Below are 18,020 nucleotides of genomic sequence, written 5' to 3'. Positions count from 1 at the left end.
CTATTGAATAAGTAAGGAATGGCGTATTTTTTTTACCTTTTCCGAAATTTCGTTTTCGTTAAGGTGATTGGAAGACCTAGCATTCCTAGACATCGATCAATTTCGTTAAAACAATAGGCTTCCTTACTACAAGAATATTTCGCCCACTCTATTTTATGAAGTTATCACTAACTTAATAATAGATTCCATTTATTTGAAGACATTCAAAACTGCTACACTTAATACTGACGTAACCTTGGTAATCTAGTGCGTGCTTAAGCAAAAAGTCTAGACTTATCTCAGTACATTTTACTATATGTGATAAATATAAATAAACTCGGACAAGGGCACCGCTCCGCATATTTTTTAAAACAATGCGGAAGTGGCATGAGTGTGTTGTTATATATGTATGTATGTATGTGTTCGACTTGATATTGAAACATAAAAATTACAATTAAATTATTTGTTAAGGTTTTGTAGTACATTTGTGTTTTTAAACTTGCAATAAGTATTTGATGATCACAGATTTTCCTTGAGCATAGGATGCTTTCAAAATACGGTCGTTTAACAGTTCTAAGAAACAGGGCTGTCTGTAGATGAAGAGTGGCTCTACTTTGCCTTACAGAAGGATACAAACGTAAAAAATACGTATGCTATTTTGTTATATATAATACATATATAACAAGAAATAAATTTGAGCTGAATGAAAACTGGAAAACTGTGACAAATCACTTAACATCCAAAATTCTAATTATCAACTCGTCGGCGACACTGGTTTATTTGCATTTCTGTTTGTTACATTCGCATCTTCATAATGCGACCTCGTCTGTCTCCAAGTTACCTAATAAAATTCCGGATCCATCGTCACCTTTAACCTCTATGAAAGTATCCACGTCACTTGAACATTGTGCCTTAGGCGTACCGAAGCTTATTCCTATGATGTGGCACAGTTATTTAAAACCTCAAAAGATTACCATTAATAACTATGATGATATGTAAACTACTAAGGACTTTTTTTTGTTCGAAACATTTTTCTTCATTTTGCTTTTGATTTAATATTATGTGGTAATCGAATTGTTTAGAAAGTTTTGCACTTATGTGTGTATTTGTTCATCAAACATATGGTTAGACATCTTCGATGTCATTAGCGAATTCACAAAGCAAGAGCTTTTGTTTGTTACTCAGTCTATCGTTTAAATTAAACCCGTTTTTAGCAGTACGACGTGTTTATAGTTGTCAAGTTTTTTTAAATTAAGCCAAAATATGAAGCAAAATCGTATTAGCTAATTAAACACCGATCGAATCAGATGTACAAGCGGTAACAATCGACAAAACTTATATGTATATGCACAATAGTTTGGCACGATGTTGCGCGTGTGCCAAATATAAAACAGGCTGACTTAACCCAAAAATGAACAGGTCTCTGTTTTATGCAGGCTTTAGTGCCTTTCGTGGATCACAGATTGCTGGGTATGAAAAAGCGTTGACGGCAGCGGAGGTGGCGGGCGGTCGCCAGCGCCAATACCAACTCTCGAAACACAAAACGTAGGTACCGAAGGTGCCTGTAATAGAACGGCAGAGCAAGCGAGGTCTCCGTTCGTGGTGGACCTGCACAGAACCACAGCGCGGAGAAAGGAAAGTTCGTAATTACGCAGTGCTTGCAACATCAGAGGCCTAGCAACACACAGACATGAAGATCCTACCCCTGTGAGTAAAAAAATCAATAAATTATTTTTTTGATTGTTTTACCAATAAAATTTTGGAATTTGTCAAGGAAACCATAGATTTTATAGAGTCATTTTGTTATGATATGCTTTGCGAATGCCTTGCGATAGTAAAACCGTTTTTATTCTAAAAATTAAAAAAAACGTAAATTCGACCCTAGTGCATTTTACAACATCAAGTTGTCAAGACTCCAGAAGGTTGTAATAAGTATGCGCTACAATGTTTTATACTTTATGGCGATAAATCCATTGAAATAATTTTTTTATTATACCTATTAAAAATATTTGTTTTCAAATAAAAATAAACCGCATTGTTCTACAGGACGCTTTAAAAAAATGGAATGGGTATTCAGGGGTTAAAGAAACAACATAACATATTTAATTTAAAAAAAAGTATAATATGTTTAAAGTATTAAATAGTCCGCAAAAAATACGGAGAATCTGTTAACCTGAAATAGTCTTCCATCATATAGTGTTAAGGGCATGGATGCATCCCACCTACCTACATTCGTTGACTCGGATTATACGACTCGTCTACATTTCAATGAATGGTATTAAATAATATATAAACTCGTGTTTATTTCATAACAAATGACTTAGAAACCTCGATACACAGATCTGGAGTTGACCCAATGTAGCAGACCAATTAATTTTCAAATTATTCGTGCGAGAACGGAACCGGTATTTTGAATGAGTCGATCTCATGTTGAAAGTTAGATTTGCAACTCGTGATTAGGCAATGTAATGTTATAAACGATGAATACATGTCACGTCAGTCGCGAGATGTACATTCTAACTAAATAACACTGGCATATGCCTCGAGCTTAGGCAGTCTTAACAAAAGCAAATTGTTTTATTAAGTTCAACACCACGTAAAATATAATAGTAAAATAATAAAAGTAAATAAAAGCCTTGAAGAACATTTTTTTTAAGTAAAAACGACTTTGTCGCTTATTCTATCAACCCAATCCAAAAATTATATACAGTTCATTAGAAATAATAAAATTTTAATTTCGCGATTACAAATATCGAAGGTCGCATTGTCAATAAAGCTATTTTTAGTGAATATACTTTTTGGTGTAATTTTTTTTTTCATACAGCTCATTCTGTTTGCGGAATCGTATCGTAAATTCGAGCGGTTCGAAAACTAATGAAAATACGGTTAAAATTTGATCAGGCCCCAAGAATTGTAGTTTCTGCATTTTGCAATGTCGCCGTCTGATTATTCTTGATAATAAATACGGTCACCTCCGCTTGTTGACCTCAATTGATACAGATTATAATGTATTAAAATTCTGATAGGTTCGGATCGTTTACTGCATTCAACAAAATTTAACAAAATGCAGTTTGCATTAAGAAATAATAAATAAATAATTTATATACTATTCATTTTATTATTTTCTTATTGCTCAGTTTCGCTGAGATGTATTTATAGAACATATTTTCATACGTGCGAGTGCATACGACGTCGTGACCCGTCGAAGACATACTTCAAATAGCAGGCACTTACTCAACATAACTACTTACATAAAAACATATAGTAGGTAATAAAACAATCTTGCCTAACCAGATGAATGACATCTGTAAGGATGCGTATACAGAGTTCTACAAAATATATTTCGCATCACATGATAAAACAACGCATCGCATTATGTAATGTCAAGAATGCAATCATTGAACATTTTGCTATAATCTTGTGAAATTTTGATTACAACTTTTTATGTAGAAATTTGTGTGATGGGAATGTTTTCATTTGATAAAAAAATTTGAAAATCATTGTAACTAGAACGAATTTTTGAAATATGTATTTTCCTTTCAAAACAAACAAGTTTATTAAGTTACCTATATCAACTTTCATTTAAATCAAGTTGTACATAAATAGCCTAATTAAATGTTTAGGTTTTTTAAAGTCCGTAATTTCATAACGGCTCGCGGAATGATGCACGTGTTCACAACGCACTATAAGGTCAACTACTTTTTTTACTTCTGGTTTCTATTCATCTGACCTTGACGGTATTGGGGCTCACAATCATTATGCGTTTAGTGCAACAGTGTGTCTGCGTTACAAATACATTAATGCGTAGAAAGCTGTACCTCTTAGTAACGTGACTGCAATAGTTTATATTCGTCTCTAAAAAGAGTGCAAATACATTCCTTTCACAACTGGTTTTTTACTGGTGGTAGGACCTTTACTGGTGTTAGGCCCTCTTGTGAGTCCGCGCGCGGAGGTACCACCACCCTGCCTATTTCTGCTGTGAAGCAGTAATGCGTTTCGGTTTGAAGGGTGGGACAGTCGTTGTAGCTATACTGAGATCATAGAACTTATATCTCATGGTGCATTTGCATTGAGCCCACAGATGTCTGTGGGCTCCAGTAACCACATAACACCAGGTGGGTTGTGAGCTCGTCCACCCATCTAATCTATAAAAAAAAAGAATATAACTAGAAAATTTAAAACGTATTTTATTCGGGCGGACCTTAAAGCGACATACCGTCCGTGATAGCGCGTGACGAGACGTGCGCACGATCATCTCAAGAATTACATAAACCAGAGAAAGTTAAGGGACGACGACAAGCATCAGTCGGAAGCGGATGCGGAATCACACAAGAGTCCATCTTAACTGGCCCCGATCGAACTTGTTGAGTAGTACTACTGTTACCGGACAATATAGCGACAAGTCGACCTTTGGCGGAGCAGGTGAAGCGGTGCGCGTTCCGCCTTGCAGAGTCGACCCGGAGGCGGCTCTCGGTATGTCGGTATAGCTACACTGCGACATTCACCCAACCTCGACGTGCCATATTTAAATATCTGACATTTAATGGCATTCAACTATTATGCTTAAACTTATTTCATTAGACATTCTCATGGGGCCAATAAGATAACCCGCAGTGGGTGGTTCACTGTAAATATCGATGGTGCAAATGTCTTTTCAATTTATTATTTCAATTTAAGGTTATATTTTACTGAGACTTATCCTGCTGTTCACTCCTTGAACTTATACTGACACCGTGACCTTTTAATATAAATACATTTATAATGATAGAATGTGGTGTTACGTGGTTCGTATATTGCCTACATACATACGTAACTCGTTAGAACAGGTAGTCAAATCGAGCGAGTGGACTCGACTCGAGTGTTGTGCAAAAATTTAAATTATCTAGGAACTATTTTTTCGAGTTTTCTATCTGAATGCTGTATGTTTGTGCGGTAGCAACGCCGTATTTACAAACCGAATTGGCAAATGACTTATTGCAGCGTGCGAGGTCAGCACAACGTATCGTGTTCTGTGCGCTGTTACAATCTGATTGACTGTACGTTTTGAAACGATTCGTTTTTGTTTCGATTTTGTAGAATAATTGCCGCCGATAATTGCGGTGACTTAAATTAGACAATGCGATTAAATGCACTATTGCTTATTTCACCTGTGCCTAACGGAACTCTTTCATATTTATATCCGTAGTAATTGAAATTAGAGGGTAGATTGAATATAGGTAGCGGCAGACATCTGATCAATATTAGGATTCTAATAAGCGCTTAATAGCAGCCGAGCCGTATGCTTTACCTTCTACCTGTCAGGCCGAATAAATGTGAGCTAACACTATTCTAAATTTATCATTAATTCCATAATAATTTGGATATTATGTCATTTATTTTAGATTTTATAACGAACGTTCCGACTAATTCATTTAATAAATTGCTCATCCAGTGTCTGTAACTTTTATCGCGTTTTGACATCGGGCAGGGGGTGATCGTAACTTTAATCAAATTATACATACAAAAGAACGCCCAGAAAAAGATACCGTGTGTGCTTAAATTGGACCGATACTTATGTGGCTATGTAGGCTTAATAAGAATTTTCAGAGATAGAATGTTTTTAATGTATATCAAATGGTTTGTAGCGGCCGCGACTTAAGTACCTACTTATTATGATGTTTCTTTAAACTCGTAATCTGTCATTTATTCTTTAGTTCAGTCATCTCAGGGAGCAAAGGGCTGTCAATAGCGAAGCCCATCAGAACGATGCGAGTGCTTCACTTTGATTTAATTTTTTCAATTTCCAAAATGGGTTTATATAGTAAAACATTATTCTATCTAATATACAAATTATAACAAAAAACATCAAATTCAATGAAATGATCATCCATTTTAATATAATTCAATTAATGTAAAAAAATGTACAATTCCGACACTTTATGTACAAACAAACATTCAAATGACATGCGTCCATAAGTTATCCCTGACATTTTAAATAATTATTAAATACCGATATGCAGAATTATTCGTATCGTTTCGAGTTCTTAAAACATTTAAATTTTATAATTTCATTTCAGATGCAAAAATAAGACGCTGTTCAGTTTATTAAAAAAACATAACCTAAATATTATTGATTAACATATTGTACAAAGCTGTGATTGTATATACTCGTATGTGTCCTCGACGTTTTATTTTAAAGGTCAAAATTAATGTATTTGACATCTTACATGTCGTAATATGAATGTATAACTTACTTTTAAAATAGCGGAGTAGTTTAGCCAATTTTTTACTAAATATTTTAATAATGACTTAGGAGATATGTATATAGAAGAGATTACGTGCCCTTTAAAACGATGACCAAAAAGCATTCTCTTTGCTTGTAATTAATTTATTAAGTTCCTAATGATTTTTTTTCTGTGAAAGTGAAAACTTAAATGACAGATTTTGTCATTAATAAAATTCATCTTTTCCTTTTTTTCCTACCTATGGTGATAGCCTTGAGAGGCTATTTCAGCTTCGCCCTAACATGTAGGTGAGCTCACGGGGCTCAAACCGGAGTGGTGCTAACACTAGCCCTAGCAAAAGCAGTGCTTCTCAGAAGCTACCACAGGATCGGAAACGCGACCCACTGAGAAAAAAAATTCATGCAACATGTACAATCTATCAGTTTTTCCTTTGTTATATAAAGTTTCGTAATCATTGTACGGTAAAATGAAAAGGTTTTTAAAATAATAATATTCTACATAACTAAGAAATTTATACATATAAATTTCTGAATTTTCTTATCTGAATCCATAGCCAGCTGCTTCTAAAGACGTAAAATTGATAAGTCTACCGCGTTAGGTAGTTTATGTGATATAGTATGATATGGCATACCTTTTCAATTACCTCTGTTACCGGTGTTATCTATGGGTTGCATACTGCTTAGAGTTAAACAAAAACACATCCATAACATTAATTGTTTGCTTTCGAATCGAATTGTAGCCTTTACTATGTTTGTCGTTCGGCGCGATCCGCCCTTTTTCGTTCTAAATAAAATGATGTAGCTTTATTTACAAACGGAAATTAATATATATATTTTTTTATTTTATTAATTTCACTTCTAAATCTATATATATAAAAATGAATTGCTTATTTTTTTTTTTATTGCTTAGTGGGGTTGGCGAGCTCACAGCCCACCTAGTGTTAAGTGGTTACTGGAGCCCATAGACATCTACAACGTAAATGCGCCACCCACCTTGAGATATAAGTTCTAAGGTCTCAGTATAGTTACAACGGCTGCCCGACCCTTCAAACCGAAACGCATTACTGCTTCACGGCAGAAATAGGCAAGGCGGTGGTACCTACCCGTCCGGACTCACAAGAGATCCTACCACCAGTAATTACGCAAATTATAATTTTGCGGGTTTGATTTTTATTACACGATGTTATTCCTTCACCGTGGAAGTCAATCGTGAACATTTGTTTAGTACGTATTTCATTAGAAAAATTGGTACCCACCTGCGTGATTCGAACATCGATGCATCGCTAGATACGAATGCACCGGACGTCTTATCCTTCAGGCCACGACGACTTCTAAACTTGCTGTTCGTTAGTCTCGCTAAAACTCGAGAACGGCTGGACCGATTTGGCACGATTGAGGCACTACGAAGTTTGCCAGGTCAGCTAGTAATAACTAAATTTATTAATATTTCGCACCGCGTATTACTTCATACTAAAAAAAATCATCGGTAGGCTATGAGATCAATGTTATATTTAATGTATCGACTGACGAGATCACGATGTGGCTCGTGATCACATGTGTGATCTTTGCTTCTATAGGATCTAAAAGCACATGATGTGGCATGTGCTTTTAGATCCTATAGAAGCAAAGAAGCGAATGAGACGCGATGTGGTAACCAATAGTGAGAGGTTTTTTTTTTTATTTCACTGCTATTTAAAGTATCATTAAAGTTGCTTTTACTACGTTTGTTTGTTGCTGTTTTAAACAGTTCCCGATTTTCGCACGGATGCTTCGGTGCAGAACTAGACAGAACAGTGCTACTTACCTATTCCGACTTTTATACTATACGACAAGCAGAAACTGTTTTATGTTTCATTACTTCGCGAACCTTGCTGCGGGGCACATGATTATCTATTTCAGTTTAAAATATCGACACGACCGCGATTATCATATGTATCGGTCCCGAATAAAAAATAAACGGCGAAATATGTCATTCGGGAAGAAATAATTTAGCAAGGAGAATGATATTAAGAAGAGGGTCCTAGTAAACTAGTCCTAGTAAACTTGATCGGGGTCGCTCAGATACTTTAATGAATGTCCAGATCAACTATTATCAGAGTTGGGTCATTTGATTACAAACATATATGCAATTGCTGCATATTTTACATATTCTACAAAACGCAAGATTTCACAGATTAACACACATAAATTTCATGTTTTACTATTCAATATCATTGCTTTTTTGGGCCGGGCCTTAGATCGACTAGGTACCTGGCCTCTAAAATTTTGATAATTGCTTCATTTATTTCTCCAAAACAGTACAAAAAATATCTAGTATGCAGGGTTTAATATCTGTTTCATTTATCTGTTCAATATATCTTTATTTTAATTGTGTATCGTAATTTTAATATTGATTCAATTTCGATACAAATAATCTAAACGTAATTAACTCGAAAATACAGCTGAAGTTTTTGGTATTAACAAAAATAGTAAACCTATATTGTCGTAATATTTCAGATTTGTTTTGATAGCTTGCGTAGCGTGGTCAGCGTGTGCACAAGAAGAGGGGGACGCTCGTCCGGCACAACGGGGCCTCCTGAAACGAGGCCTGCTCACCAAAGGGAAACCGACCACAACAACCACAACATCTGCGCCACAGGTACGGGAATTCTTAACTGCAATCATAAACAAACTAGCCGTACTCGCCCGCTTCGCTGGGCATTTAAAATTAACATTATTATTTATTGTCATTATTATTATGGAGTCCAACACTCATATAAATATTAGCCTATCCATTAAGTACATGTATTTTCTACATGGATACCAAGTTTCAAGTCAATCGGATGCACGGTTCAGTAGTTATAACGGAACATCCGTAAAAACCACTGTAGATTTATATATTAGTATAGATTAGTATAGACTAAATTGAGGTGACATTTAAATTGTATGTAGTTCAAAAAATATGTGCGCATTTCTGGTGCAACTTTTTAGCTTTATTGTTAGATGGATCACGTCGCGTCAAATCTTTACTTGAGATCATGGACTTCACAACGTAAATCATGTCACTCATTGCGAGACGAAGTCAGATTCAATTAAATTCTAATTTTTTAAGTAAACATAAACATGAACGGTTAGATATTTTGATGTTTGCCTTTTAGCTTAAAATATTTGTTCCGTTAAAAACGAAACATAAATGACTACCGCTAATATATGAAACGCAGAGCATTACCAAGTTAGGACGGGACGTTATGCTCACATCAAATCACTTTTTCCTTTCTATAGTGCGACACACGGAAGATGTCTCAACACCGTTCACTTCGCTCAGTATATAAATGTTACATTACGGATGTGACTAGTTCGACAAAAACAAAACAAAAAAAAAAAACTTCAATATCATTACGTAACAATGAAGATAATCGTCTTCACGATTCAATTCAACAAAGGTGGAAGTTCAAATATGTAACCTGTCACAGTCAATTAAGACCCGTCATTTGCAATCGAATTATAAATTGGAAAGCGTGTTGTTTCGCTGCTTTTGTTGTTGACGAATGAGAATATATTTGAATAACAATGTAGGAAATGTTGAATAACAGTCGGTTAGCGTCGCATATTCGATGCGTCATGTATCGCCAGCTGAGTCGCAGCTTGCAGAGGACTTTCAAAAAAGAAGTCGCCGTGGTCTCGTACTGCGGGACATATCTGGCGATGACGTCAACCTGTTGTTTCCATAGACAGTTACATCTGAATTACGTAAAGATTGGATCCATCTGGTTCAAGGCGAGTGGGCCGTGGGATGTTATAGTTCACCTTCGAACGACCTTACAAAACTGCCCTTTCAATAAAGAAATTTCCATGTGCTCTTGGGACCGTAGATGACCTTTCACAGTACACATATTTGTATCGTATCATTATTTTATTTATGTACACACAAAAAAGAAGACATAGTACAGAGTAATAGGAAAATTATGTACAAAGGCACTGCTTATTTCTTTAAGAAATCTCTTCCAGCAGACCTGCGAGAGGAATAATAATTAAAAGTGATGAGTGTGTGTAGTATCGCTAAAATAACAAATAAAACATGAGAATTATAGTAATGCACATACACAAAGCAATTATGTACGTATGTATGTACTCAAACTTCGTATAACCTATTTTCAAGAATAATTATTTCTGGAAACCAAAATGTGGATACGTTGATTGTATAAACACGCAATAGCAGGATAAAATTCAACCAACGTAGTACGACGTCATATAATAAACGTAAAATAAGCGTTGTTTGTAGAGAATGTCCACAGCCTTGATGCGTAAGTATTAATTAAGGTGGCGATTGTAATTCTAGGATATTTGTGGCATATTGATTTCGTTCTGTAGTAATTGCGACAACAACCGCGTACAGTTTTAAATAAAACATAATCGGGTTTGTTATTTCGTTATATCATCGATTATTAGGATTGATGACGGATCGAAATACTTTAAACGAGAATGCTTCCTGTAGAAAAATGATGTTTTCAAATGTAGCTCTCATAATTACTCTGTGTGTTTAGTGCGAGTACTTTAACGTTGTCGATAACGTAAAAGTTAACTTAAGTTTGTAGGGAGTTGGAACGTTTACCTGCATTTGTCGCTAGGGGCGCTGTTCCAATTGCGAACAAATTTGAGTTAACTTTTACGCTATCGAGAATGTTAAAAACTCGCACTAAGCATACTCTGGTCTTAACGAAACGTTTTATTTGCACCCTTTAAACTACAATATGGATGGCACCGAAAACTTTTATTAAAATGTAGCCTTTTCGAATACATACCAAAGCAATACTACTGATACTACAATTGATACTACTATAATTTAATAGTTTTTCAAAAATGCTAGCTATAGGTAGAAAACTTTACGTATTACTTGAACGTATGTAGGTAAACAGATTAAATGATATGTGTATGGCTTTTGGGACTCCCTAAGTCATTTAGTAGGAAATTGCTCTCTCTTTATATTATAACTCTTTAATTAATATAATAAAATATAACTCTTTAATTGACACCTACCTTTTCGTACCATAACCATACAGGAACTGGACTTGTACAAGGGCGTCTTATAGCCCCGCACGCGTAAATACCACCACCCTGCCTATTTCTGCACGAAGCAGTAATGTTTTTCTTTTCGAAAGCTGGAGTAGCCGTTGTATTGTAAAACTGAGACTTGGTAATCTATATAATAAGTAAATATCAATTGTATATTGGTATTTATAGGTATATGTAAGTATTGGTATTTACAGGCCCTAAAAACCAGGATGACCGTGATCTCGTTTGATTAAAAGGTTGACCCTGGCAGAATTCTATTATTCTATATGGCATATAATTCTATATGACATGTGTTTAATATTGCGGCTTTTTGCATGGTCATGTACGTGTTCTCTGCTATGTCTAATATTTTTAAAGATTGGAGTAGGTGTTTAGGTATAACGCCTGTACTGGATAGCACCAGTGGTACAATGTAGACTTTGTTCATTTTCCAGATTCTTAAAATTTCTTCCTTTAATTCTGTACCTAGTCAGGTCATAAATTCTGTCACATGTTTAATGTAGAATAATTGAAACAAGTTTATTCATTATGTAACCATTCATATACCAAAATGAACTTAACAAAACATAGATTCTTATGACACTAAAGTTTATTCAAAATGACCTCCGTGATTTTGAATACAGGCCTTCAATCTGCGCGGCCAGTCGTCTATTGCAGCACGAACGAGGTCCATGTCAATATCGGCGGCTGCCTTAATCAAGGATGTCTTGAGCGACTCCAAATTGGGATAAGGCTTTGAGCACGCCTTTTCCTCCAAATGTTGCCATATCTTGTAATCTAACAGATTCAAATCTGGACTGGAAGAGGGCCAGTCTTCGTGCCGGATGAAGTCGATTTCACGCGCCGCCAGCCAGTCTTGTATGCTCTTCGCTCTATGAGGTGGCGCCAATCTTGTTGGAATACCCAGTGCCTGTTATTGAACATGGTATGAGAAACAGGTTCAACAAGGTTCGTCAGGACTGTATTTTGATATACAACTGCATTCGTTTTTACACCTTTCTCACAAAAATGTACCTCTGTTAAGCCCCAATAAGAAACTCCCAACCATACCATGAGCGAGGATGGAAAATGACCTCGTTGGACACGCGGAATACGGTAGCTCGCTTCTTCACTACTGCGTGCGTACACCTTATCATTTTGTTTGTTGTAGCTCTCTTCTACGGTAAAAATTTTTTTCATCCGAAAAAAGAATTTCCCGATATTTTTTTTCCGCGTACCGCTTCAACAAAGCGCGGCATCACTTCAGTCTCAGGTCCATTAGACGAGCATTCAAACGATGTCCTGTTTTTCTTCGATATGCCCGAAGCCCTAAGTCTTCATTTAACACCCTTTTCACCTTGGTTCTGCTTAACCCCATCTGAAGGGCCAACAGTTTCTGCTTACGTTTGGGATTTCTTTGAATTCGCGCCTTCACAGCTTTTATCACTGCTGGAGTCCTAATAGACCGAGGGCGACCACTTCTTGACCTGTCATCTACACTAGAGTCTTCATTGTATCGTTTAATGGTACGATAAACGAATCTTTTGGTTATATTCAAATTTTTCAGTATGTTAAAAATTTGAATTGGCGCGTAACCGCAACGATGCAACGCAATAACTGCAACACGGTCTTCTTTAAGCGTCCACTCCATATTTAAAAATGACTAAAATTCTAAAAGTATACATTTTTATTTTCATGAACAATTCGAAATTCGAATTCAATAAACATTTTTGTGGCCAGCATTCTAAAAAAAAAGTTTTTACTGTGTGACAAGACTTATGACCTGACTAGTTATATTTATTTACTTTTTCAGCTATTGATTTCTGTACATTATTGGTGTTAGGAACTGCTATGTCTATTAAATGCACTACTTTATTTATTTTATCAATTAGAGTTATACCTGGCCTATTATTGTGTATAGTTTTGTCAGTTAGTATGGCTCTGTCGAAGTACATCTTGTGCTTGGCGCCCTCCAGCACAGGTTTTGGGGCGTATTGGTAATATGGTTTCAGTGTGCTTTCTAATAATTTATATTTCAGAGCTAATCTTTGGTGAACTATGTGAGCTACCTGATTGTGCCTATGTGTGTAATCGGTTTGTGTGAGTGTCGGACAAGCACTTGTTATATGTTGGATGGTTTCGGAATGACGATTACATTTTCTGCATTTATAATTTTTTTATTTTTTATTGCTTAGATGGCTGGACGAGCTCACAATACACCTGGTGTTAAGTGGTTACTGGAGCCCATAGACATCTACAACGTAAATGCGCCACCCATCTTGAGATATAAGTTCTAAGGTCTCAAGTATAGTTACAACGGCTGCCCCGCCCCACCCTTCAAACCGAAACGCATTACTGCTTCACGGCAGAAAATAATGTCCGACCATGTAAAACCATGTCCGTAAATCTTTGAATTTCCAGGAATACGCAGAGTATGAAGACGAAGGTGATTATCCTGCCGATGGTGAGGCCGCAGAGCCCTCTACCGAAGCAGCGCCTCCGTCTTCCACCGAAGGCAAGAAACTTATAGCCGGTGGAGTAAGACCGTTCAGGAGTAACAATGATTTACTGGAAATTCTAAAGAAAAAGCGGGCACAAGCTGCTGAAGGTAAATAAATGAATACCGACTGCTGACATACATACATTTGTATTTCATAATTTCATTTTCATAACTTACGAGTATATATTATATTATTATTTCTACGCCGTATATTATTTTCAATGAATAATTGAATAATGAGTTAATTTTTTCATGTTATTGTAAAACTTTAAGCTACTTTATAAACATTAAAAATTAACCAGGCCATTGTTTGAATAGTATGCATATTAATGAGGTGCAGATTTGAAGTATCTGTTGTAATAGGATAAAATCTATCTTACGGTACAATATACGCATTTAGATTTACAAAATCTAGCAACAGACAATTGAGTTTATTATACGAATTTTTACTGGTGGTAGGACGTTTTGTGAGTTCGCACCGATAAGTATCACAACCTTTTCGATTCCTGCCGTGAAGCAGTAATGCGTTTCGCTTTGAAGGGTGGGGCAGCCGTTGTAGTGTAAAAACTGAGACATTGGAGCTCATGTCCCAAGGCGAATAGTGACATTGACTTTATTGATGCCTATGGAGAAGCCCATACATAGTGGTTACCGAAGGGTAACCACTGAAATTCAGGTGATCCATGAGATCGTCCACCCAACTAAGTAAAAAAAGAAATTAATGAAGTAAATTCGCACTTATAGGTTCAGCAAAACATTCGTGATATTTTTAAGCAATTGAGTTCTTTTTTATTGTAGCGTCATGTTAAAAATCTTACGGAAATATTATACGTATTGTTACGTTTGCAGCCAAATCTCGCGGTTCAACAGTAACAGAATCCGCGGCTCCTTCCGATGCTGGTGGCGACGCTGCCAAATCGAATTACAGTGGTAAATACGAATTGAATATTACTTAAATATAAAGCGGCAACAAAAGCGACCTTATAAAAAATAGTTTACCGTCACTCCCGATTACAGATTTTAATTGTTATTTCATTTACGTGTTCGGTTTATTTGTTTTAGAATTATGATTCATATGAGTGGGCATATAAAACTCTTTGTCTAAACGATTTATAAAAGACTTCAAGGTTAAGAACATTTCTGCAACTAAAAATCGAGTCAGATAGATAGCCTTGATAATCGATTATAGGACACGGCCTTTTCGTGCACCCTTATAGCACTAGCCGCGTGTTCTCTATTTTCCTAAATTAGTTTATCTGTTCCTCCTAATTCATATCTTGAGGCGTGGTAGTAAAGATTTTTGTTAATGCGCAGTTGTCTGCGATTATAACATCAAAAGAAATAAATAAAATCTTGTGTACAACCTTGAATAACATTGTCAAAAATAGTCTCGTCCCATAAATGCTTGGAAGTGTACCTATCATTAAATTTAAATTGTCCATTCATTTCTTAATTCGAAACTCATCCAATTTGTACGAAAGTGTTTTTGTTTAACTTTAATTTTCCTACTTTAGCATTATAATAGACCACGGAATAGATAAAACCTTATTTATCTATTCCGTGTAATAGACAGCGGGTTCCGGTTTTATTTGTTTATGCCGCAGCACATTTAAAATTTCTTCGATCTTTAGTTCATTTTCATTTGAAAATATCTATAATGACAAATAAAAAAAAAAATTAAACTAGTCTTTTAAGAAATTTTATTCTATTTTAATGTCTCACTTAAATTTTCGTTCAACTCGTTGATTAATAATTGGAACGATAATAATTTCGTGATAGGTAAGAAACGTGCCAACACACCAGCCGCTGCCGGCGAAGATACTCCTGCCCCCGCATCGAAACCTTCCAGAGGAAGATTCAACAGACGTAAGAAATTTCATTCTGCCACACACAAAGAGTTTGATTTTATTTCTGAGACGTAGTCTTTGCAAATCTAGTGTTACTTAGTCGGAGCCTATTAACTGTTTAGTAATTGTAAAATAGTGCAAAAACAAATCACAAATGATGATGATTAAGTCGTCGTGGCCTAACGGATAAGACGTCCGGTGCAATTGTGTTGAGCGATGCACCGGTGTTCGAATCTAAGGCGGGTACCAATTTTTCTAATGAAATACGTACTCAACAAATGATCACGATTGATTTCCACGGTGAAGGAATAACATCGTGTAATAAAAATGAAAACCCGCAAAATTATAATTTGCGTAATTACTGGTGGTAGGACCTCTTGTGAGTCCGCGCGGGTGGGTACCACCACCCTGCCTATTTCTGCCGTGAAGTAGTAATGCGTTTCGGTTTGAAGGGTGGGGCAGCCGTTGTAACTATACTTGAGATCTTAGAACTTATATCTCAAGGTGAGTGGCGCATTTACGTTGTGGATGTCTATGGGCTCCAGTAACCACTTAATACAAGGTGGCTGTGAGCTCGTCCACACATCTAAGCAATAAAAAAAAATAAGAAAAAAAATATAGCCGAACATGTCGTCGCTTTGTTTTTGTTATAATGACACTTAAACTTACTTCTCTCATACTAATATGTGAGTTAATAGGCCAGAGAATTGTTACGCCAAATACATGAAGTCAGCGTCGGAACGGTACTTCGATAAGTCATGATAATCGCCTTATCGTTGCCGCCGCTGACTACTCCCCGAATCCTGATCATGCAGGGGCCAGTCACCGTCGACGCCCCAGACACGTCCTTACGGATCCATCAGATCCAATAACTTTTGCATTAGAATGTAAAAGAAGTTTCCATACTTTTTCTATGCTTGACCGAATCTGCATAAGTTTAGTTTTCTGTGCTATTGGTGTTGACATAAGCTCCCTATGAAATGTGTGTTTTCTATTTATAACGTCTCATTTGGATAATAAAATTAGATATCAAGAATTGTAAGGAACAATGTGTGACAATTCTTTTCGGATTCTAGCATCATCAAGAGCCGTGGAACCTGAAGCCGAAGAACAGAACGAGTCCGTTCAACCAGCACGATCCAACAGGTTCTCCCGACGAGGAAACTATTAAAAATGCTATAACTCTCTAACCACCCCCATTTCACCTCATAACATTCGTTCCATCACCAATAAGCCATTACTGAAGTAATCACAGGACATTTCAAAATTATCACACTAATGGGAAGTTTAAAAAGATTGTTTCTGTTTGTGATTATCAGTGAACATAAAAAAAAAAAACAATAAATAGTTATATGATCTACTTTATCTAGACAAATAAGCAAGGTTTGTACACTTTGTAAATTATGTGTAAGTATTTTTTAAATAAAACAAACGATATTTTTTTTGTGTTTTTATTATTTTTTCAAGCACTACAAAAGCGATAATAGAAATTAAATCTAGAATGGTTACATAAATGAAATAGTAAAATATTAAACATTGGCTCCCATGTGTTGTTGGTTTTGATAAATTGACGAATTTAATTTTTATGGAGGGGTGTTAAAAATTTAAGTCGACAATTTACGAGTCGTGATAAATCACCACCACATTCGAGTGAGTAACAACTTATGAGAAACCATGTTTACTACTTTACTACGAACCACAAAAGTAAAGAAAAAATTAAAAATACTCGATAAATGAAAAAAGTAAGTAAATGTAAAAAAAAAGCGGCACACCTGGCCAAAAAACCGCGTAAATCTGTACCAACGAATATTTCACTCAATGTCCCGATAGTTAAACACTCACAGTACAGGTTTTCACAATTTTTGTAACACTAAAGTAAAAAATAAACATGTTATTCTAAAAAAATGAAAAATAAAGGCGTTAAGACACGCAAGACATAAGGCACCAAAAAATTTGCTGTTCATTCCAAATTAATTGGTACTTCATGATTTTTTTTTGTTTTTTTTTTGTTTTTTTTTGTTTTTTTACAAATAAGCACTACAAAAGCAAAAATATAAAAAAATGGTATAAAATACCAAAAATACAAAAAAAGTACGGTATACGTTCCACGTGAAGTATACGATTCACGTTTGGTTAAAAATAAAAGGAATAGCAAAAAATGTTAGGAAAAGCAAAAACGGATAGTTAAAACCTACGGCTAGAAAAAAAGGTTTACAAAATTATTATTACTAAAAAAAAAGTATAACATTTCATTCCGTGAGTTAGGGCAAGCATATCAAAGGAACGAAAAATAGCCAAAAACTAGAAACTAATAAAGGGACCGAGTACGTTCGTATTAAAACCTAATAAAAACGTTCCACAAAAAAATTGAAACGGGGGAAATTCATTTCCACGTTCAAAACTTACTAACTAATGTACTTAACACTTTATAGTATTACAC

General features: G+C 35.6%; 1 protein-coding gene across 1 annotated transcript; it reads left to right on the top strand.

The window, feature by feature from the left end:
* Positions 1-1,527: 1,527 nt before the first annotated feature.
* LOC114252485 (uncharacterized) lies at positions 1,528-17,022 on the top strand. Its single transcript, XM_028186948.2, has 6 exons — positions 1,528-1,686; positions 8,699-8,840; positions 13,655-13,841; positions 14,583-14,663; positions 15,513-15,599; positions 16,657-17,022. The coding sequence occupies exons 1-6, from the start codon at positions 1,670-1,672 to the stop codon at positions 16,749-16,751; spliced, it is 609 nt and encodes a 202-aa protein (XP_028042749.2). The 5' UTR covers positions 1,528-1,669; the 3' UTR covers positions 16,752-17,022.
* Positions 17,023-18,020: the final 998 nt, after the last annotated feature.

The sequence above is a fragment of the Bombyx mandarina genome, chromosome 01 (assembly GCF_030267445.1).
Source record: "Bombyx mandarina strain Sakado chromosome 01, ASM3026744v2".
NCBI classification, from domain to species: domain Eukaryota; kingdom Metazoa; phylum Arthropoda; class Insecta; order Lepidoptera; family Bombycidae; genus Bombyx; species Bombyx mandarina.
Note: the sequence above shows the minus strand (reverse complement) of the source record. Positions and strands in the feature narration are given on the sequence as shown.